The sequence below is a fragment of the Piliocolobus tephrosceles genome, chromosome 16, assembly GCF_002776525.5.
Source record: "Piliocolobus tephrosceles isolate RC106 chromosome 16, ASM277652v3, whole genome shotgun sequence".
Taxonomy (NCBI): Eukaryota; Metazoa; Chordata; class Mammalia; order Primates; family Cercopithecidae; genus Piliocolobus; species Piliocolobus tephrosceles.
This window is the reverse complement of record NC_045449.1, coordinates 27,124,147-27,148,635: the sequence shown is the minus strand read 5'-3', so window position 1 is coordinate 27,148,635 and position 24,489 is coordinate 27,124,147. Positions and strand designations below refer to the sequence as shown.

The window sequence follows — 24,489 nt, the reverse complement described above, 5'->3', positions numbered from 1 at the left end:
TTTTTTTTTTTTTTTTTTTTGAGACGGAGTCTCGCTCTGTCGCCCAGACTGGAGTGCAGTGGCGCAATCTCGGCTCACTGCAAGCTGCGCCTCCCAGGTTCACACCATTCTCCTGCCTCAGCCTCCCGAGTAGCTGGGACTACAGACACCTGCCACCATGCCCGGCTAATTTTTTGTATTTTTAGTAGAGACGGGGTTTCACCGTGTCAGCCAGGATGGTCTCGATCTCCTGACCTCATGATCCACCCGCCTCAGCCTCCCAAAGCGCTAGGATTACAGGTGTGAGCCACCACACCCGGCCAAAATAAGATGAGTTTTAAGAAAACACATCCCAGGAATAGCTACGTCTGTTACCCGACTGCATGTCCAAGGTGGCCTGCAATTTAGGTGGGCAGTAGATGGCATTTGCTGTGGTTCGAGCAGAGGTTAAGGCAGCTCGGGCTTTTGGCAGGTTGCTCAGGGCATGGTATGTTTTGCTTTCTAAAAGTTGTACTTCCACCAAAAGAGCTTTGTCATCCATCTTTTTCAACTCCCGCAGCAGCTGAGAACCTGAAAAAAGAAAAGATATATTCTCCTTTATTAGCCATCAGCTTAATAGCTAACTACTGTAACAGCCCACTCTCCCACCCTCGTAACACTCAGGATTTAAAAAAAAAAAAAAAAAAAGTGCCTAAACTCAAAAAAGGTTACCTCTAGACCCCATGCAATAATTAAATTTTCCACTAATGTGCTATCTTCCAAGAGAAAAACACAACTCTTTGAAGTTTTCTGCTTCCTGAGGACAATATTAGAGCCAAGAGTCCTATGAGCTTACTCCTAAGATTTAAATACAGTGGGAATCTCTACCTATAAAATGCTAAATCTAGTTATCCAGTTCAGAAAGACACAATCTTGCTCTCTTCTTGTCCAGCAATCACAAGACTATATAAGAAACACTGAGGCCAGGCGTAGTGGCTCAAGCCTGTAATCCCAGCACTTTGGGAGGCTGAGACGGGCGGATCACGAGGTCAGGAGATTGAGACCATCCTGGCGAACATGGTGAAACCCCGTCTCTACTAAAAAATTACAAAAAAAAAACTAGCCAGGCAAGGTGGCGGGCGCCTGTAGTCCCAGCTACTCAGGAGGCTGAGGTAGGAGAATGGTGTAAACCCGGGAGGCAGAGCTTGCAGTAAGCTGAGATCCGGCCACTGCACTCCAGTCTGGGCTGCACTCCAGTCTGGGCGACAGAGCGAGACTCCGTCTCAAAAAAAAAAAAAAAAAAAAAAGAAACACTGAGCACCAGGGTTGATGAAGAAGTAAAGAGTTCTGGATATACCAATGTTCTCCAAATACACCTTCTTCCCTGACTCCCCCATCTCAAACTAGAATATCAAATTCAAATAGACTTACACCATATACATAAATTGACTCAAAATGGATCAAAGACCTAAATTTAAGAGTGAAACCTATAAAACTTCTAGAAGAAAACAGAAATAAATCCCTGTGGCTTTGCATTTGGCAATGGTTTCTTAGATATAACACCAAAGCATAAGCAACAAAAACAAAAAACAGGTAACATAACTTCATCAAAATTAAAATGTACTTAAAGGGACACCATCAAAGGAAAAAAACAACCCACAGAACAAAGGAAAAAAAAATTGCAAATCATGTATCTGGTAAGGGACTTGTATACAGAATAAAAAATAAACCTAAATGCCCATCAACGGCAGACTGAATAAAGAAAATGCAGTATATATATACCATAGAATACTATGCAGTCATAAAAAAGGACGAGATCATGTCCTCTGCAGGAACATGAATAGAGCTGGAGGCTATTATCCTTAGCAAACTAAAGCAGGAAGAGAAAACCAAATACTACACGTTCTCATAAGTGGGAGCTAAATGATGAGAATACATGAACACACAGAGGGGAACACCACACACTAGGGCCTATCATAGGGTGGGAGGAGGGAGAAGATCAAGAAAAATAACTAATGAGTGCTAGGCCTAACACCTGGGTGACAAAATAATCTGAACAACAAATTGCATGACACGAGTTTACCTATGTAACAAACCTGCGCATGTACCCCCGACATTAAAATAAACTTAAAAAAAAAAAAAGAACTTCAGAATAAAAAATAAAAACAAGAGCTGGGTGTGGTGGCACACGCCTATAGTCCTAGCTACTCAGGAGACTGAGGCAGGAGGATTGTTGGAGCCCAGGATTTCCAGGCTGCAGTGAGCTATGATTGCACCACTGTACTCCATCCAGGCTGGGTAACAAAAGTGAGACCCTGTTTCTAAAAAATAAAAACACAAATAACCCAATTTAAAAATAAGCAAAGGATCTGAATATTTATCCAAAGACATACATATACAGGAGGCCAGGCGCAGTGGCTCAAGCCTGTAATCCCAGCACTTTGTGAGGCCAAGGCGGGCGCATTACCTAAGGTTGGGAGTTCGACACCAGCCTGGCTAACATGGTGAAACCGCCATCTCTACTAAAAATACAAAAATTAGCAGGACATGGTGTTGCACGCCTATAATCTCAGCTACTTGGGAGGCTGAGGCAGGAGAATCACTTGAACCCAGGAAGTGGAGGTTGCAGTGAGCCAAGATCATGAGACCGCACTCCAGCCTGGGAGACAGAGCAAGATTGTCTCAAGGAAAGAAGAAAAAGGCCGGGCGCGGTGGCTCAAGCCTGTAATCCCAGCACTTTGGGAGGCCGAGACAGGCGGATCACGAGGTCAGGTGATCGAGACCATCCTGGCTAACAAGGTGAAACCCCGTCTCCACTAAAAACTACAAAAAACTAGCCGGGCGAGGTGGCAGCGCCTGTAGTCCCAGCTACCCGGGAGGCTGAGGCAGGAGAATGGCGTGAACCCGGGAGGCGGAGTTTGCAGTGAGCTGAGATCCGGCCACAGCACTCCAGCCTGGGTGACAGAGCGAGACTCCGTCTCAAAAAAAAAAAAAAAAAGAAAGAAGAAAAAAAGGCCAAGCATGGTGGCTCACGCCTGTAATCCTAGCACTTTGGAAGGCCAAGGCGGGCAGATCACAAGGTCAAGAGTTCGAGACCAGGCTGGCCAACATGGTGAAAACGTGTTTCTACTAAGAATACAAAAATTGGCTGGGCATGGTGGCAGGTGCCCATAATCCCAGCTACTTGGGAGGCTGAGGCAGGAGAATCGCTTGTACCCGGGAGGTGGCGGTTGCAGTGAGCCAAGATCACGCCACTGCACTCCAGCCTGGGTGACAGATAAAGACTGTCTTGAAAAAGAAAAAAAAAAACAAGACATGCAAAGGAGCAATAAGCACATGAAAATATGCTCAGTATCATCAGTCATTAGGGAAATGCAAAACAAAAACATAATGAAATACCATTTAGGATGGCTAAAATTAAAAAATAACAAGTGTTAGGGCTGGGCGCAGTGGCTCAAGCCTGTAATCCCAGCACTTTGGGAGGCCGAGACGGGTAGATCACGAGGTCAGGAGATCGAGACCATCCTGGCTAACAAGGTGAAACCCCGTCTCCACTAAAAACTACAAAAAACTAGCCGGGCGAGGTGGCAGCGCCTGTAGTCCCAGCTACCCGGGAGGCTGAGGCAGGAGAATGGCGTGAACCCGGGAGGCGGAGCTTGCAGTGAGCTGAGATCCGGCCACTGCACTCCAGCCTGGGTGACAGAGCAGACTCTGTATCAAAAAAAAAAAAAGAAAAAAAGAAAAAAAAAAAGTGTTGGGGAGGATATGGAAAAACTGGAACCCTTATACAATGTTGAAGAGAATATAAAATGGTGCAGCCACTTTAGAAAACAGCTTAGCAGCTCCTTAAACAGCTCATCAGTTACCATATGACACAGTAATTCCACTTCTAGGTATATACCGAGAAGAAGAACATGTCCACATAAAACCTGTTCATAGCAGTATTCTTAAGAGCTAAAATGTGGAAACACAGGTGTCCATCAACTGATGAATGGATAAACACATGTGATACATCCTTACAATGGACTATTATTCAGCAATAAAAAGGAATGAAGTACTGACACATGCTACAACATAAACCCTGAAAACATAATGCTGCGTGAAAGAAGCCAATCACAGAGAAACAAATATTGTATCATTTCATTTATAAGAAATACCCAGAACAGACAAATCTACAAATATACCAATAGCTCAGTCATTGCCCCGGGCTGCTAATGGATAGTAAGTTCTTTCTAGGGTGATAAAAATGTTCTGAGGCCAGGAACGGTGGCTCACACCTGTAATCCCAGCACTTTGGGAGGCCAAGGCAGGCAGATCATTTGAGGTCCAGGAGTTCGAGACCAGCCTGACCAACATGGTGAAACCCCATCTCTACTAAAAAATACAAAAATTAGCCAGGCATGGTGGCAGGTGCCTGTAATCTCAGCTACTTGGGAGGCTGAGGCAGGAGAATCACTTGAACACAGGAGGCAGAGGTTGCAGTGAGCTAACATCGCACCACTGCACTCCAGCCTGGACGACAGAGCGAGACTCCCTCTCAAAGAAAAAAAAAAAGTTCTGAAATTTTTTTCTTTCTTTGGAGACAGAGTCTTGCTCTGTTGCTGAGGCTGGAGTGCAGTGGCATAATCTTGGCTCACTGCAACCTCCGCCTCCCGGGTTGAAACGATTCTTCTGCCTCAGCTCACAAGTAGCTGGGATTTCAGGTGTGCACCACCACGTCCTGCTAATTTTTTGTATTTTTAGTAGAGATGGGGTTTCACCATGTTGCCCAGGCCGGTCTCAAACTCCTGAGCACAGACAATCTGCCTATCTTGGCCTCCCAAAGTGCTGGGATTACAGGCATGAGTCACCACGCCCAGTGGAAAACATTCTGAAATTAAGTAGTGGTGATGGTTGTAAAACTTAGTGAATATACTAAAAACCACTGAATTATACACTTTAAAAGTGAATTTTATGGTAAGTGAACCATATCTTATTAAAGTTATTTTTTAAATGCTACTATTTGAACCATATGAAATTGCCACTTTTGCAGTCCAAAAACTGGTTGGAAACTCTTCAACCTAATACATCATAAGAGCCATGTTCTTTTGTTCGGAAAAAATAGTCCAGATCTACCCACTCATAAAAAGCAAGCAGTGGCCAGGCACGGGGGCTCATGCCTGTAATCCTAGCACTTTGGGAGGCCAAGGTGAACAAATCACTTGAGGTCAGGAGTTTGAGACCAGCATGCCAACATAGCAAAACCCCATCTCTACTAAAAATACAAAAACTAGCCAGGCACGGTGGCACATGCCTGTAGTCCCAGCTACTCAGGAGGCTAAGGCAGGAGAATCGCTTGAACCTGAGAAGCAGGGGTTGCAGTGAGTTAAGATTGTGCTGCTACACTCCAGCCTGGGCAACAGAGTGAGACTCTGTCTCAAAAAAGAATAAATAAATAAATAGATAAATAAAGAAAAATAAAATTTAAAAAAAGCAGGGAAGATTTCAAGGTGCTTAAAGGCCACACAGGAGAAAGGCTTCAGTTGGCCACTCCAGCTTCCAAATATATTTGTACCCAATTAATTTCTTGATTTTTAAAACAGATTTTAAGTATATAAGCAGATACAGTAAACAGGACAACAAGCCAAACATTTCCAATTTAAAAACCTAAATCTGAAATTTAACAGAGTACTACATGCAAAATATAGACATACATTTTTTTAAATTTCAGTTATTAAAATGGAATTGATTTTACTGCTCTACATTCAAGTAAACTTAAAACTACCCATTTGTCCTCTAAATCTGACAGATTAACTCTAGCCAGTTTTTTAAACTTTCAAATAACATTTTCTCATGACAAATGCAGAACTGTAAGCTACCTTAAATCCTTTAGAAGTGGGTAGAATATAAATTAACAGGTAATTAATAAGAGTAGCCAGGTGGTTTAGAATACACTCATTTAGCTAGCTGAGATGACTTATTACCAGCTTACTTACCCAAATGCAATGCTTCCTGGTACCTCTTGGTATCAAAGTACAAAGACACCAGTCTTGCCTAGGAAAGAGAAAAGGCATTGATTGAAGGGGGGGGAAAAAGCCACAGAAAGAAATCAAAGATTGACATCACAGAACCGTTACTGTTAAATACGCAATTTCTGATGATAGCATCAAATTCAGCATAAGAGATGATCTAGCCAACGTATTGTCCCTATTATAGCCAGCAAATGACTATTAACTTTACCATGTTGTTGCTTATTACTCTGAGCCAAGTAGCAAATCTGTCTCAAAACTTCAATCAGAGCAATTCTCATAAATGGGGCTACCATCAATAATCTTTCAGTATTTAGGTAATTACGAAGTTGCTGAAGATACTTTTGATAAGGATGGTACTGCTTACATTTACCATCTATCTCATGCTTAGAGACCTGAAATCAGTACCAATGTAAAACCTACCTCCAAAGCTTGGCGTAAGAAAGTTCTTTTCTCTGATTTGGCCCATTCGATGCACTCTAAACACAGCTCGACCTGCAATAAGGAGAGACAGTACATGCAACATTATGTCCTCAAATTCTTCCCACAAACCATGCTTTGGAGAACAGCTTAAATTCCCTCCTTACATATCATTCATATTGCTCTATTTAGTGTCTGATCCACAGTATCTCAATGTGTAATAGTTATATCATAATGGAGCATCAACTTGGCTTTTTACACATAAAATATCTTTGTGTTTAGATTATGTTTTTTAGGAAAAGAGCTTTATCTTCAAGACTCCTCTTCTACCTACCCAGGAGAGACCAAGAACTTCCAAACAACATGTATAGCTCTGGAATGTAGATTTCTATGACAGATTAGGAATTTTTAAAGCACAGATTTCTCACTGGCCAGAAATAGTAATGGTAATGTATAATACACAGGCAATAAAGGGGAGAAATTCTCATCCTAAGCACTAATGCCTCATTCCTAGCAGTTGCTTTTAAGACTCGAAAGGTCCAGCTGGTTTTTTCCCTTTCAGATTCTAAGCAACGCAACTAATCAATTCATCATCACTCTTAAAGCAAACAGGTACAGTAACTTAGCTTGTATTAAAGAGAATAAAAGCTGGTCCAGGGCCGGGCGCGGTGGCTCAAGCCTGTAATCCCAGCACTTTGGGAGGCCGAGACGGGCGGATCATGAGGTCAGGAGATCGAGACCACCCTGGTGAACACGGTGAAACCCCGTCTCTACTAAAAAATACAAAAAACTGGGCGAGGTGGCGGGCGCCTGTAGTCCCAGCTACTCGGGAGGCTGAGGCAGGAGAATGGCATAAACCCGGGAGGCGGAGCTTGCAGTGAGCTGAGATCCAGCCACTGCACTCCAGCGTGGGCGACAGAGCAGACCCCGTCTCAAAAAAAAAAAAAAAAAAAAAAAAAATGCTGGTCCAAAGGTAGTGACGATTACAGGCATGCACCACCATGCCTGGCTAATTTTTTCTATTTTTAGTAGAGACGGGGTTTCTTCATTTTGGTCAGGCTGATCTCGAACTCCCGACCTCAGGTGATTCACCTGTCTTGGCCTCCCAAATTGCTGGGATTACAGGCATGAGTCACTGCACCTGGCCAGCATTTCTTAAGAGAACTTTGGATTTATATAAAAACCTGTTGTATTAGCAGTTAGTTCTCGATTGTTCACAGTCAGTTACAGATTGAGCTCCTGATCTACTCTTTCCCTGCTTCTCACTACTGCACTTTGACTAGTCTTAAAAAAAAATTTTTAATAAAAAAAAAAAAAAAAGAAATTAGAATTAGCCTAATGCGTAAAAGCGCTTTTAAGCTTTAAAGGCACTCTGAACCCCGACTCCTATCTGCCACCTTAGTGAGGTAAGGTGCAAAGTAACTGACTTAAAGCAGCACTCAATCTAGGCAGTCTAGCATACCATCATGTATCCCTGACATGCTAGCTTTGACAGAGTAAATATTAAGTACTGCAGATCTTCTATCACTTTGGTTACTGCAAGTTTTATATTAAGGTTGCTAATTAGAGCATAAGACCAAAAGAAATGAAATGAGAAACTGAGCTCTCCAAAGAACTGCTAATACAACAGGTTTTTATATAAATCCAAAGTTCTCTTAAGAAATGCTGGCCAGGCGCGGTGGCTCATGCCTGTAATCCCAGCAATTTGGGAGGCCAAGGCAGGTGGATCACCTGAGGTCGGGAGTTCGAGACCAGCCTGACCAAAATGAAGAAACCCTGTCTCTACCAAAAATAGAAAAAATTAGCCAGGCATGGTGGTGCATGCTTGTAATCCCAGCTACTCGGGAGGCTGAGGTAGGAGAATCCATTGAACCTGGGAGGTGGAGAGTGTGGTGAGCCAAGATCGCACCATTGCACTCCAGCCTGGGCAACAAAAGTGAAACTCCGTCTCAAAAAAAAAAAAGAAAAGAAAAGAAATGCTGTAAGAAGGAAAAACTACAGGGACATAATCCAAATTGATAGGATCTTCTACTTTTACATCCTGAATTCTAGCTCTGTAAATAAATTAACAGATAACATTACACGGTACTCAGAGGATGCACCAGGAAGAGAACCAACAAAATCTTTACAACTCCTCACTGGAGCCCCCTGGTGGCTACCTAATCTCCAACTCTGAACTCAACTGAACTCATAAAAATTCTCCAAAAATAAGACAGAACCAAAAACTAAAAGAAAAGCAAGCTATATCACAATTGCAGAGTTTTGAGTTATATTCTGAAAAGGTAAATTCAAAGTAAGATTTCTAATATAAATGGAACTGAAAAGATTTCTCTGAATAGTCTTAGCAAAAGGAAATATAAGTGTTTAGTTCTACATGACTTGGAAGGGTAAGAAATGCTTCCCCCCCTTGCAAGTTTTACCCAGCGAGATTTTTCAAAGGACACAAAAATGAATACCTGGGACTTAGAAATATTCCTCTGTAAATTATATTTCAATAAATCATTTACCACACCCACCTACCAAAAAAAAGAATGCCTGGGCTATTGATTCATTAGTCTAGAAGAGAGTTTGGTCACTTAAAGTATATCGCTAATTAAGAAACAATGAATTATACTCCTGCAATTCACCTGCCTCTATTTCCCTGATAGTCCAGATATTAAGTGATTCGCCTAAGGTGAACTGACGGGTAACATCAGAGGATTTGCCAGTAAGAGAACCAACAAAACCTTTGTAACTCCTCATTGGAGCCCCCTGGTGGCTACCTAATCTCCAACTCTAAACTCAACTGATCTCATAAAAATTCTCTAAGGACCATGTGCCGTGGCTCAAGCCTGTAATCTCAGCACTTTGGGAGGCCGAGACGGGCGGATCACTAGGTCAGGAGATCGAGACCATCCTGGCTAACACGGTGAAACCCCGTCTCTACTAAGTATGCATGTATTTTAATAACAGCTCCACCAAGATTCCCGAATTCCAATTGCACCTGAAATTGCACTAGAACTGCTGATGGCTGCGAACTTCCTAGATTGTTAAATAAAATAAATTATAATAAACTGTTAACTCTTTTCAGTATTTAATACCTGTAGTTCAGTTAGTAACTTTTTCATATATAGCATGTTGCCTGTATGCAGTTGAACTATATAAAGTTCATTGCAAAGCAAAAAAAAAAAAAAAAATACAAAAAACTAGCCGGGCGAGGTGGCGGGCGCCTGTAGTCCCAGCCACTCGGGAGGCTGAGGCAGGAGAGTGGCGTAAACCCAGGAGATGGAGCTTGCAGTGAGCTGAGATCCAGCCACTGCACTCCAGCCTGGGCGACAGAGCAAGACTCTGTCTCAAAAAAAAAAAAATTCTCTAAAAATAAGACTGAACCAAAAACTAAAATAAAAGCAAGCTATATCACAATTGTATAAGATGAATTTACCTAAGGACTACTAATCAGTTAATATCTGGACTATCACATATATCTGCTGCTGGCACCAGAACTTGTGCCTAACTGCAGCACTCTATCTTAACCCAGCCTTAAGTTGAGGTCATCACAGGTGTTTCTCCTACAGCAAGGATTTTTTTTTTTTTTTTTTTTTGAGATGGAGTCTCGCTCTTGATGCCCAGGCTGGACTGCAACGGCATGATCTCGGGTCACTGCAACCTCCACCTCCCAGGTTCAAGCACTTCTGCTGCCTCAGACTCCTGAGTAGCTGGGACTGCAGCCGCCTGCCACCATGCTCAGCTAACTTTTGTATTTTTAGTAGAGAGGTTTCTTAAAACATGCTATTGTGGGCCGGGTGCGGTGGCTCATGCTTGTAATCCCAGCACTTTGGGAGGCTGAGGTGGGTGGATCATGAGGTCAGGAGTTCGTGACCAGTCTGGCCAACATAGTGAAACCCCCAATACAAAAAATTAGCTGGGTGTGGTGGTGTGTACCTCCCAGCTACTCGGGAGGCTGAGGCAGGAGAATCACATGAACCTGAGAGGCAGAAGTTGCAGTGAGCCGAGATCATGCCATTGCACTCCAGCCCGGGCGACAGTGTGAGACTCGGTCTCAAAAAAAAAAAAAAAAAAAGTGCTATTGTGTTTCATTTGGGTAGACTACACCAGAAAAGTTGCCCATAGGCTACTCCCTATAGATCCGTGGAACGTAAGGTTAATTCTGCAAGCTGAGTTCACTATTTGGTAAGTTCACTATTTGGTAAGTTCGGTCTTCCTTCCCTCCTCTTCACCTTACTTTTCCACTCCCCAGCCCCTGCCCACCAACCCATCCTCACTCTCTCACTCCCCAGGTCACATGCCCTCACTTTCTAGGCTCTAAACCTTGCATTCATTTGAACAGATCATAACCTGAATCATACCAACTTTGGGAATAGCAAGCTGAAGATGGTTCTATAGATGTATCTGTCTTTTGTTTTGTTTTGAGATAGAGTCTTGCTTTGCTGCCCAGGCTGGAGTGCAGTGGCACAATCTCAGCTCACTGCAAGCTCCACCTCCCGGGTTCACACCATTCTTCTGCCTCAGCCTCCCCAGTAGCTGGGACTACAGGTGCCGCCACCATGCCTGGCTAATTTTTTGTATTTTCAGTAGAGATGAAGTTTCACCGTGTTAGCCAGGATGGTCTCAATCTCCTGACCTCGCAATCAGCCTGCCTCGGCCTCCCAAAGTGCTGGGATTACAGGCGTGAGCTACCGCGCCCTGCCATATCTGTCTTTTTTTTTTTTTTTTTTGAGACAGTGTCTCGCTCTGTCGCCCAGGCTGGAGTACAGTGGCACAATCTCGGCTCACTGCAAGCTCCGCCTCCCAGGTTCACGCCATTCTCCCGCCTTGGCCTCCTGAGTAGCTGGGACTACAGGCGCCCGACACCACGCCCGGCTAATTTTTTGTATTTTTAGTAGAGACGAGGTTTCACCGGGTTAGCCAGGATGGTCTCGATCTCCTGACCTCGCAATCGGCCCACCTCAGCCTCCCAAAGTACTGGGACCACAGGCGTGAGCCACTGCGCCTGGCCAGATACATCTGTCTTACAGTTAGTCCTCAGATAGAAAAAAGCAAGGGAAATCTCCTCCCTCATATTCTCAGTACCAAACTCCTTAACACAAAACTCTAGCTGTCTTAACAGTTTTCTAAAATGTCTTCTTTTACCAGGCACGGTGACTCACATCTGTAATCCAGGCACTTTGGGAGGCTGAGGCAAGCAGATCACTTAAGACCAGAAGTTTGAAACCAGCCTGGGCAACACAGCAAGACCCTATCTCTACAAAAAATTGTTTTAATTAGCCAGATGTAGTGGTGCACATCTGTAGTCCCAGCAACTTGGGAGGCTGAGGCAGGAGAATTCCTTGAGCCCAGATGTTCAAGGTTACAGTGAACTACGATCGCACCCCTGCACCCCAACATGGGACACAGACCAAGACCCTCATTTCAAATAAATAAAATAAATAAAACCCCATTTTGCCTCAGGCCTCAATACTACCATGATAGCCATCTGCCTATGACTTGCTTGCCTATTCTTTCCCAACACCCAATCAAAAAATTTTTAAAAAGAACTAAGAATAAAGCCAGGTGTGGTGGCTCACACCTGTAATCCCAGCACTTTGGGAGGCCGAGACAGGCAAATTACCTGAGGTCAGGAGTTCAAGATCACTCTGGCCAACATGGCAAAAGCCCATCTCTACTAAAAATACAAAAATTAGCTGGGTGTGGTGGCGTGCACCTGTAATCCCAGCTACTCAGGAGGCTAAGGCAGGAGAATCACTTGAACCAGGGAGGCAGAAGTTGTAGTGAGCCAAGATCACACCACTGCACTCCAGCCTGGGAGACAGAGCGAGACTTTATCTCAAAAAGAAAAAAGAACTAAGAATAAAAATTATATCCTATTTCCCCAAGTCAGAGACCTTGAGTTACCTAAATGAATGTAGTAACAACACCCAATGCTTACATCTCAATTCAATAAACTCAGACCTTAATTCAACAAAGTATTTCCTGGCTGGGCATGGTGTCTCACATCTGTAATCCCAGCACTTTGGGAAGCCGAGTCCAGAGGATCACTTGAGCCCAGGAGTTTGAGACCAGCCTAAGCATCATAGCAAAAATCCCATCTCTGCTAAAAATACAAAAAAAAAAAATTAGCCAGATGTCATGGTGTGTACCTGTAGTCCCAGCTATTTGGGAAGCTGAGGTGGGAGAATCACCTGAGCCCAGGAAGTTGAGGCTGCAGTGAGCTGTGAGCACACCACTGCACATCTACCATAGGGAAGGCACAGGCACAGTCCATACATTCCTTCAACAAAAAGGTATGCAGCTTCTTCAAGCCAAAGTACTCTAAGTGCCAGGAATACAACACTTAGAGTATATAAGTATACTCTAAGACAGAGTCTCACTCTTCTCACTCTTGCCCAGGCTGGAGTGCAGTGGCACGATCTCGGCTCACTGGAACCTCTACCTCCCGGGTTCAAGCGATTCTTGTGCCTCACCCACCTGAGTAGCGGGGATTACAGGCATGCACCACCACACCTGGCTAATTTTTGTAAAAAATAAATATTTTTTAAAAGGAAAAAAAGATAGGTTGATCAAGGAAAGTCTCTGAGGAAGATGTAAGATGTAAGCAAAGACTTGAAACAATATAAAGAAAAAAACCCTGTTAAGATCAAGCTGACAGCAATCCATATGTATATAAATGTCCCAACCCCAGACAGTTTGAAGCATAAGGCAATAAGGCCAGTAATTACAGCTGTAAAGAAAGTAAAAGGAGACTAGTATAGTGGATGTGGTCAGAGGTAGCCATGGTTAAGGAATTTGAACTGTACTGGGAATGAGGAAGGCTCTGTGGTACTGCAAGGCATATAGTACTTCACCTAAGTGAGATTATATTACAGTAAAGGAGATAAGGCAAGTGTAAAGCAATTGTCATACAAGGAAGAATAATCAGAAATAGAGCATGTACAAAATATAATGTGAGTCACTGAAAGAGTTAAAACCACATCAAACTCAGGAAGGAAAGAGTTGAGAGGAGGTAGAACTTGAGATAAGGCTATGGAAGAGAAAGGTACAGCATGAAGGTCATACAGGCTTGTTCAGCAAACAGCCAGGCATCCAACACGGCTGACATGTTTGATATGCTTAGTAGAGTCCTGGGAGATTAGACTACTGCAGTAGGTTGCAGTAGGTTGTATTATAGAAAACCATTAATTATCTAATTCTGCAGGCAATGGAAAGCCACTGAAGGTTTGAGTTGTGGGAGAAGAGAGAGAGGAATAAAATTATCAGAGGGCTATCGGTAAGGTATCTCTGACAATGACTGAATGAGGTTTTTGCAGTAGTCCAAATAAAAAATAATTAAGAACCAAACTAGATGGTAGTTGTAAAGAGAGAACACGGTTGGGCACAGTGGCTCACACCTATAATCCCAGTACTTTGGGAGGCCGAGGCCAGCAGATTACAAGGTCAGAAGTTCGAGACCAGCCTGGCCAACATGGTGAAACTCCATCTCTACTAAAAATACAAAAATTAGCCGGGTGTGGTGGTGGGCGCCTGTAATCTCAGCTACTTGGGAGGCTGAGGCAGGAGAATTGCTTAAACCCAGGAGGCAGAGGCTGCAGTGAGCCGAGATCGCAACACTGCACTCCAGCCTGGGTGACAGAGCAAGACTCTATCTTGGGGGAAAAAAAAGAGAACAAATACAAAAGAGGTGGAGAAACTGAAGAAAGCTGAATTGACAAAATTAAACAAATGGCTGGATGTTGAGGTTGCCCATATTGAGTCTGAGGTGCAGGTGAGACAATCTGGATAATCCACAATTTGCTCCAAAACAAGCAAATAACCTATAATCCACAAAAATTACCAAAAGAAGTCCTGCTTAGTGGAATAAGACTCTGGTTCTTGATAAAAGCAAAGCTGCTAACCATCAAAAATATCAGCCTTAGCCAGGCATAGTGCTGCACGCCTGTAATCCCAGGACTTGAGAGGGCAAGGCAGGCAGATCATTTGAGTCTAGGAGTTCAAGATCAGCCTGGGCAACATGGCAAACCCCCCGCTCTATAAAAATACAAAAATTAGCCAAGCATGGTGGTGCATGCCTGTAGTTCCAGCTACTCATGAGACTGAGGCAAGAGGATCACTTGACTCCATAAGGTTGAGCTGCAGTGAGCCAAGACTGTGCCACTGCACTTCAGCCTGGGCAACAGAGCAAGGCTGTCTCAAAAAACGAAAACAAAAACAGCCTTTACTAAAAACTAAAACGACACTGATGATAAAATGATACAATGCCTAAAAGTGTTTCCTTTCACCCTAAGGAAAGGAAGAAAGGTCTTTAATGTATATAAATGTAATGTGCAATGAACAATGACAACATACAACCACAGTTAAAAGAGAGCCTAACCAGTCAGGGAGACACATGACAAAGTCCAGGAAATCCTACTAGTGAACTATAGCAGAGCACTAAAACATGACTTGAATGGATTTCCACAAAGGAATAGGAGAAATGATCATTAAACAAATGCAGGTCCGGTGCGGTGGCTCACGCCTGTAATCCCAGCACTTTGGGAGGCCAAGGTGGGTAGATCACCTGAGATCAGGAGTTCAAGACCAGCCTGACCAACATGGTGAAACCCCGTCTCTACTAAATATACAAAATTAGCCGGGCATAGTGATGCATGCTTGTAGTCCCAGCTACTCAGGAGGCTGAGGCAGGAGAATCCCTTGAATCCAGGAGGCGGAGGTTGTGGTGAGCCAAGATCGTGCCATTGCACTCCAGCCTGGGTAATAAGAGTGAAACTCCATCGCCAAAAAAAAAAAAAAAAAAAAGTTGTTCTACCCACTGAGCTCTAGGTTATGGGGAGGGATAATTTCAGAAACTTCAGTGTGCAAAAAGGAGCAGCTTCCATAATTAACTTTTCTGCCCAAAAACTTCCAAGCAACATTTATCAGTCAGTTTCAAATTAACATTTACTGATCAATCTATTTTAAGGTACTCTATTTCAAACAAAGGATGGTACCACTTTCATGAGTTTTTTAAGGTATAATTTTTTTAAAAAGTTAGTTAAGGGCCGGGCACAGTGGCTCAAGCCTGTAATCCCAGCACTTTGGGAGGCCAAGACAGGCGGATCACGAGTTCAGGAGATCGAGACCATCCTGGCTAACACGGTGAAACCCCGTCTCTACTAAAAAAATTACAAAAAACTAGCCAGGCGAGGCAGCGGGCACCTGTAGTCCCAGCTACTCAGGAGGCTGAGGCAGGAGAATGGCGTAAACCTGGGAGGCGGAGCTTGCAGTGAGCTGAGATCCAGCCACTACACTCCAGCCTGGGCGACAGAGCGAGACTCTTTCTCAAAAAAAAAAAAAAAAGTTAGTTAAGACTAATACCCCAAATAACTTTTAATATATTCCTTAAAATAACTGACACTTTAATTCAAAATAGCCATCTATCTTTTATATACTATCATTAAACAGTTTTGTCAGAGACATAAATTTGAAGACTGCTCTACAAAGGAATTTTCTACAAATAAAGTTAGTATATAGTGTTTAAATCAGCATTCAAAGAATCATTAAAGCCAGATTTTACAAAAGGTATGATTCCAAAGTGGGATCCATGTGTCCTAGGTTTCTGAAATTCCCATTTATTCAATATGCTACTATGGCCTTTCATATCTTTCATGCCCACAGAGGCCACAGCAAACAATCAGACATATAACCAACTAGCAATTCTGCCCTTAATTATCTGACATTTTGTATTTGTTCATTGCCTGCCTTCCCCATTAAAAAATAATACTCATGACAACAGTGACTGTGTTTTTACAACTGTATCCCCAATACCTAAAACAGTGCCTAACACGTAGCAGGCACTCAATGAGTACTGATCAATATATCCATAAGAAAAACAACAACTATATTCTTCCTACAAACAGATTCAAGCAATGACAATATACCCTGCTTGAATCTGCCACTTTTTACAAATGATGTTTAATTTTGGTATGTGTCTCTTCCTGAATTGCAGAAAATACAGTTATCTTTGAGAAGGTTGGAAAAGATTCAGTGATTACAGACAGGCACTCTTTAATACAGCTCAGGGTCTAGTCTGAACTTGTGGGACACATACAGGAACACCAGAGTCACTTCTGCACAATGAGACACAAACGGATGGATGCTTAACCCTCAATAAAGGCATATACGCAGTACAAAACATGCTAAGAAGGAATACCACAAGACTTAATTAGTGCTCAGAAGGAGCTTTGTGACACGAGATGAAAGGTACCACAGACACAGAAAACATTACAAAGGTGTGGCAATACAATACCTCAAAGACAAGAATCAGTTTGTGACCCTGATGTAATGAGGATTCCAGGGACCACTGACAATCTCCACTTACAAAGCAAAGCATGGAACAGACCCAAAGTATCAAATGCCCTGTAACAAAGAGAAACTGACATGATAAGTCCTGCGCTGTCCTCCCAGCTTTCCCTTCCACATTAGTACTAAAGTGTAGGCAGGCATTTCTTTCATGGAAACAAACTTTTCTCCATATTGTCTACTTTCTGTCATTAATATCACTTACCTCCTGCCCTGTAGCTGCTTCCATATCAAGAAACAGATCAAGAAGAGATCGGACCAGGCGAGCTGCTTTAGCCTTGCTGATGGAATTCAAGAAGGGTCGTACATACTTCAGGAGTCCTCCAAGCTCTGTGTGAAAGGCAATTCAAAAAGAGAAGTAAACATCGACATTTGAGACAAAATATCCACTTAAGAAACTGACCGAATGTCATAAAAATCGGTACTTACATCACTGGAATCAGTCTAAATGAAACTTACTAGGCGTTTAAAGCATTCCTAGCAAATAGCAGAGTAGCAAAAATACGTTAACATCATATACCAAATTTGCATTCTGTTACCTACTCAGCCACTGGATTACTATGAAGTTCCAAGAAAAGCTCATGTCTCTGCTTCATTTATCCATCTTAATGAAAGATAAACAGCCAAGTATTCATAATCTCAAAAAGCAGTTTTCTAGAACATGAAATATGCTCTGTCCCTGCCACCTTCACAAAATTACTTCCTCACAACCAACAAATATGATCAGGTTATACAAGTAATTTTTTTCTAATTTCCAAGTCTGCTTCAGCTGTTCCCCTTAAACACAGAGATTTTTCCACTCCAGATTCCTTTTTCATGTCTTTCTGCAGTGCTCCGCAGTTTAGCCTTTCTGCAATATCACTTCCTTGGCACTCTTCTGAATAAACTTTTCACATAGAAGAGTGTTTTGCCCTTAAAGTGCTACTGTATCTCTTTTAAATTCCTCATTAATCTTCAAAACCTAAGTCTTAAACTATGACCAAAAAAGGGATCCATCATAGAGCTTTTCCCCCACTTTATAGAAGAGGGCAGTATATGAACTCTAAAGAAACATCTTTTGAAACAATAAACTAGAGATATGCTTGTTAAATAGTAAAAATGAGAGAATGTTTCAACTAAACAGCTAATGAGGTATTTTTGGAATGTAGGTTAAAATTACTTTAGTGCCACTGCCTCTTTAATATTCTCCAATTGCAGACTCATCCTCCTGAGAACTCTAATTGAGGGCAAGCAAACCTCACCCTCCAGAGAATGCTAATTCAAGGCCCTGAAATCCTCATCTGCCTGAATAGTCAGAGAATGCATGGGACTGTGTCAGGCACTTAAGAACTTGATATAGAGTAGAAAAGTTCATCTTTTCCCTTCACTCCCCAGTCATGACCTTTGATTCCCAATGTTTAAAACTTTTTGTCATTCTGCCACCTCATTCACCTCTGCACAAGACTACAGCATATACTCCTGCTTTCAAGAGGCACTAATGCCATAATCCCATCTGAAATGTCTTGCCATCTTCTCAGCCTATATAATTCTTATATATCCTTTTAGGTCCATCTGAGGTCCTATTGAGTTTTCCATGTAACTCCAGTCTACAGTGATTCTCCCCCTCAAATTCCTTTTGCATTTATTTCAATTATATTATGTAATGATAGCTTTTTTTTTTTTTTGGAGACGGAGTCTCGCTCAGTCGCCCAGGCTGGAGTGCAGTGGCGCAATCTCGGCTCACTGCAAGCTCCACCTCCCGGGTTCACGCCATTCTCCTGCCTCAGCCTCCCTAGTAGCTGGGACTACAAGCGCTCGCCGCCACGCCCAGCTAATTTTTTTGCATTTTTAGTAGAGATGGGGTTTCACTGTGTTAGCCAGGATGGTCTCGATCTCCTGACCTCGTGATCCACCCGTCTTGGCCTCCCAAAGTGCTGGGATTACAGGCTTGAGCCACCGCGCCCGGCTGTAATAATAGCTTTTTTAAAGTAGTCTGGAGCAATGTCCCTTCTCCCATAGAATTTCCTCCTGTGCCTGAACAATTCTGAATGATTTCTAGTCACAGAAATGTTCACAAAGCAGCCTATTCTAATGTTGGCCAAAACAAATTATTCCTTTTTGAAACACAAAACAGAAATCTGTATCTTCTTTCACATGGCTTTGAATACTTAGAGGTAATTATCATTTACATTTCCCTAATTTTCCCTTTATCCAAGCTTAACATCTTTGGCTATTTCAACTGTTCCTCCAAAGTCCTTGTTTCTAGATAACTTAGTTGCTCTCCTCTGAACAAACTCTACTTTCTAAAGGTACTACCTGTGGTATTTTGTGGTACCCAGAAATGAAAACAATTGCTCCAGGTAGGGTCTGACAGTAGACCAGGAGGCTTAATTCTCTTGATCTGGCCATGATATGTAACATAAGAGAGCATGTTTTGCTTTTTCTAACACCTCTCTTTGTTCAGACTGAGTCCATTAAAGTCCTTTTTAATAGACTACTGTCAAAACAGGTAATTCCCCCAACTTCCTCTGTTTTGAAAAATACTTTAAGTATAAAACTTAATCCTTATCACAACTGAATTTAATCTTCCTGGCTTTGGCAATAACTGTGAATTTTAATTCTGTCTTCTAACTGTACTGAGTCATCTACAAAAATAAGCAAGCCTTCTGAAATGGCTTTAACCATGATTCCAGATGCTGACCAGAAAAACAAGGACAGATCTTCATGACACAATGCCTGAAGACTTCCCTTCAGGTTTACAAATGATCCATTTATTAACATGTTTTGGATACAGTTATTCAGCCCATTGTAAATTCATAACCTGTACCTTTGATATTAATATTATGGCAAATGTTCAACTATCCTGCTTACATCAGATATGTAGTCTATATCATTCCTCTAATCCAGAGGCTGGCAAACTTTTTCTGTGAAGGACCAGACAGTAAATTTTTTTGGCTTTGCAGGTTATATGGTCTTAGTAGCAGGTCCTGAACTCAGTCAGTCACACACAATGGGGAAACAAATGGGCACGGCTTTGTTCCAATAAAACTTTATTTACAAAAACAGGTGGCACACAGACCCCTGAAAATCTATAGGTCTGATAAAGCTAACCAAAAAGAGAACTAGACTGGGTGCGGTGGCTCACACCTATCATCCTAGCACTCTGGAAGTCCAAGGTGGGCAGGCTGCTTGAGCTTAGGAGTTCAAGACCAGCCTGGGCAACACAGCAAAACCCCCACTCTACAAAAAATTAGCCACGCATGGTGGTGTGGGTCTATAGTCCCAGTTACTTGGGGGACTGAGGCAAGAGCATTGCTTGAGCCCAGGTGGAGGCTGCAGTGAGCCAAGATTGTGCCACTGCACTCCAGCTTGGGTGACAAAGTGAGACTGTCTCAAAAAAACAAAACAAAATAAACAGAGAGAACTAAGGTGAATTTGGAATAATCTGTTCACAATAAATCCACTGTTTTTAAGAAATTACTACCTCCTTATCAAATAATCTGTCCCAGAACTCTACCACTAATGACCATGTATAGTGTCTATTCTTTATTTTTAATTTATTTCAATGTACAGCACACAGTGAATGCATCTATTCTTTGCATTACCCTCTTGAAAGGCAGGATAATATTTGCCTCAGTTTCCTTATACCTCTCCATGATTTTTCTCAGAATAATAAATGGCTCTATAGTTATATCTGCTAGAATTATTTTTTTGATAATAAAAGAAACTGTTAGAGCCTAGAGACCTGAACTTATTTACAGAGACTATCTGCTCTGTCTTCTCTCACCTATTTCTATCTTCAGTTTGAAAATCATTTTCCTTCCTAGAAAAGGCAGAAGCGAAACATGAGCTAAGCAGTCTGCCTTTCTAACACCTGCTAGCATTACAATATTTTCTCTAAGCACTGAGTGTTATTCTTCTTACCCCGAGAGAGAAGTAAATGATCTCTTAGTTGTCCTCCTGCATTTTTCTTTTTTTTTTTTTTTTTTTGAGAAAGAGTCTCACTCAGTCACCCAGGCTGTAGTACAATGGTACAATTGTGGCTCACTGCAGCCTTGACTTCCCAGGCTCTAGTGATCCTCCTGACTCTGTTTCCCAAGTACCTGGGACACAGGACTGCACCACCACACCCAGTCAATTTTTTTATTTTTTTGTAGATATGGGTTCTCCTTGTGTTATCCATGCTGCTTTTTTTAAAAAGAATTTTAACAGAGATAGTATCTTCACTATGCGGTCCAAACTGGTCTCTAACTCCTGGCCTCAAGCAATCCTCCCACCTTAGCTTCCCAGAGTCCTGGGATTACAGATGTGAGCTACTGTGCCCAGCTGCCATTTTTCAGACTCAGTTCATCATCTGTTTTAGTCTACTACTGTTTTATATTCATTCTTGTTTGTATTTCCTGTTTCTTTCCATTTTCATACACACTGAGATAATTTTTTTTTAAGTCCCATAAAATCATACTGACTTCCTCCTATTCTTACTGGGATTATTTGTAATTATGTGACCAGAATTTCCTTGTCAGTGGCTCACACCTGGAATCCCAGCACTTTGGGAGGCCGAGGCGGGTGGATCAACTGAGGTCAGCGGTTCAAGACCAGCCTGGCCAACATGGTGAAACTTCTTCTCTACTAAAAGAAAAAAAAAAAAAAATTAGCCGAGCATGGTGGCTCACGCCTCTAGTCCCAGTTACTTGGGGAAGCTGAGGCACAAGAATCGCTTGAACCCAGGAGGCAGAAGTTGCAGTGAACTAAGATCACATCACTGTACTCCAGCCTGGGCAACAGAGTGAGACTCGGTCTCAAAAAAAAAAAAAAAAGGCCAGGCATGGTGGCTCATGCCTATAATCACAACACTTTGGAAGACCGAGGTGGGTGGATCACTTTGGTCAGGAGCCCGAGACCAGCCTGGCCAACATCATGAAACCCCACCTCTTCTAAAAATACAAAAATTAACTGGGTGTGGTGGTGGGCGCCTGTAGTTCCAGTTACTTGGGAGGCTGAGGCAGGAGAATCACTTGAACCCAGGAGGTTGAGCCGAGATCGCGCCACTGCACTCCACACCAGCCTGGGCAACAAAGCAAGACTCTATCTCAAAAAAAAAAAACCCTCACAGAACTCAACAGATTCCTTTGAAAAGTTTTAGGCTATGAAATCATGAGCCTAGGCATCATGTCTGATGATGCTCAACACTATTAACACTACTTCAATCACAATTACACATCAGACATTGTTTTTTTCGGTAATCCCCAAGTGATTGTTGTTGGCCAGGGATGCTATCTTAAATTTTTGAGTAGAATACTTAGCACAATGCTATGCATTTATTAAATGCATAAAAAACAAAACTGGACATTAATGGAACAGACATATTTTCTGTTCTCAGGGAGCAAACAATACAAATCTATTCATCAATAATAGCAAAGACAGCTAAATATATGTAGGCCTCAACACTTCCTTAGAGTTCCCATTGTGTATACCTATACTCATCAAACTTTCTTAGAAAACAGTAAGTAACATGGAAATGTTTTTGAAAGTTCTTATAATTCATCTATTAAATTTCAATAGGTTTAGCAGTACACTTCTAAACTTCTCAGGTCACAAGGCAGGGCAAGAAATAAGGGGAGAATACATATAAAATAGGAATTTCAAGCAAAACAGTAAATTTTTGGATGAAAATTACTGAAGTATTGACTACATACCACACACTGTTCTTAATTCATGCCAATGGAGGAAAGTAGAAATTTGGATATTTCAACAACAAAAAAATCTTTTTCTGAGGCAAGGTCTTGCTCTGTCACCCAGGCTGAAGCATAGCAGTGTGACCACAGCTCACTACAGCCTCAACCTCCTCGGCTCAAGCAATCCTCCCACCTCAGCCTCCAGAGTAGCTGGTACTACAGGCACATAACACCACACTCAGCTAATTTTTCTATTTTTTGTAGAGACGGAGTCTCACTATGTTGCCAGAGCTGGTCTCAAATTCCTGGACTCAAGGGATCCTCCTGCCTCAGCCTGCCAAAGTGCTGGGATTACAGATATGAGCCACCATGCCTGGCTAACAACAAAAAAAAATTTCACATCACTTCTGTTGGCTTTATAATTCAGAAAAATTACCTTATTATATTTTGCATGGAGTGATTATCAAAACTGTTCTGGAACCCCCCAAGCTCAAATTAACTGACAGACAACTGGAATCCATATGTATGTTAAATAGGAGGGAGGTCAGCCTAAGATGAAAAGACACCACCCACCAATGATAATTCGTAAGTAGACAGTTATAGGAAAGCAATAATAACCATGATGTCATGTGGCTATATGGGCTCTGAAGTAAGACTACATGAGTTCAAATCCTAGGTCTACCAGTTATCAGTTGAATGAGCTTTGGTAAGTTATTTAACTTTTCTGTGCTAGTATCCTCCATGTATAAAATGGATAACAGTACCTACTTCAAGTTGTTTCAAGGATGCAATTAAGTTAAACCATGTATGTGTTTAAAAGAGTAACCAGTTGGCCAGGCGCCGTGGCTTACACCTGTAATCCCATCATTTTGGGAGGCCAAGGCAGGTAGATCACCTGAGGTTAGGAGTTCGAGACCAGCCTGACCAACATGGTGAAACCTCACCTCTACTAAAAAAATATACAAAATTGGCCGGGCACGGTGGCTCAAGCCTGTAATCCCAGCACTTTGGGAGGCCGAGACGGGCGGATCATGAGGTCAGGAGATCGAGACCATCCTGGCTAACATGGTGAAATCCCGTCTCTACTAAAAATACAACAAATTAGCCGGGCGCGGTGGCAGGCGCCTGTAGTCCCAGCTACTCAGGAGGCTGAGGCAGGAGAATAGCATAAACCCGGGAGGCGGAGCTTGCAGTGAGCTGAGATCTGGCCACTGCACTCCAGCCTGGGTGACAGAGCGAGACTCCGTCTCAAAAAAAAAAAACAAAAAAACACCAAAATTAGCCAGGCATAGTGGTGCATGCTGGCAAGCCCAGCTGCTCAGGAGGCTGAGGTAGGAGAATCACTTGAACCTGGGAGGCAGAGGTTGCAGTGAGCCGAGATCGCACCATTTGCACTCCAGCCTGGGCAACAAGAGCAAAACTCTGTCTCAAAAAAAATAATAATTAAAAAAAAAAAGAGTTCATAGTAATCAAAAACCATTACGTATGGTTCTTCTTATAGCTACTTAATGATGTTTTAAGTAAGATATAAGGCCCGTGTAAACACATCCTCACAATTTCATACATCTTTATTCAGCTCTATAGACTGAGCCTAACAATTAATAAGTTAGTGATCTTTAATTGAAAAAAATCACTGGCTGGGCACAATGGCTCATGCCTGGAATCCCAGCACTTTGGGAGGCCAAGGTGGGTGGATCATGAGGTCGGGAGTTCGAGACCAGCCTGATGAACACGGTGAAACCCCGTCTTTATTAAAAATACAAAAATTAGGCCGGGCGCGGTGGCTCAAGTCTGTAATCCCAGAACTTTGGGAGGCCGAGACGGGCGGATCACAAGGTCAGGAGATCGAGACCATCCTGGCTAACACGGTGAAACCCCGTCTCTACTAAAAAATACAAAAAACTAGCCGGGCGACGTGGCAGGCGCCTGTAGTCCCAGCTACTTGGGAGGCTGAGGCAGGAGAATGGCGTAAACCCAGGAGGCGGGGCTTGCAGTGAGCTGAGATCCGGCCATTGCACTCCAGCCTGGGCAGCAGAGCGAGACTCCGTCTCAAAAAAAAAAAAAAGAAAAAGAAAAAAAATACAAAAATTAGCCAGGCGTAGTAGCGCACGCCTATA

The 24,489-nt window shown here is 42.6% G+C and overlaps 1 protein-coding gene across 2 annotated transcripts in view; it reads right to left on the bottom strand.

Moving 5' to 3' along the window:
- Positions 1 to 24,489, bottom strand: part of PSMD11 (proteasome 26S subunit, non-ATPase 11) — a 44,792-nt gene that overhangs the window by 16,748 nt on the left and 3,555 nt on the right. For both annotated transcript variants that reach the window (XM_023182876.1, XM_023182877.1), the window contains exons 3-6: positions 16,924 to 17,048; positions 6,390 to 6,461; positions 5,934 to 5,991; positions 355 to 549 (exon numbers count right to left, since the gene is read on the bottom strand). In XM_023182876.1, coding sequence (XP_023038644.1) covers positions 355 to 549; positions 5,934 to 5,991; positions 6,390 to 6,461; positions 16,924 to 17,048 — 450 coding nt within the window. The remainder of the gene's footprint in view (positions 1 to 354; positions 550 to 5,933; positions 5,992 to 6,389; positions 6,462 to 16,923; positions 17,049 to 24,489) is intronic.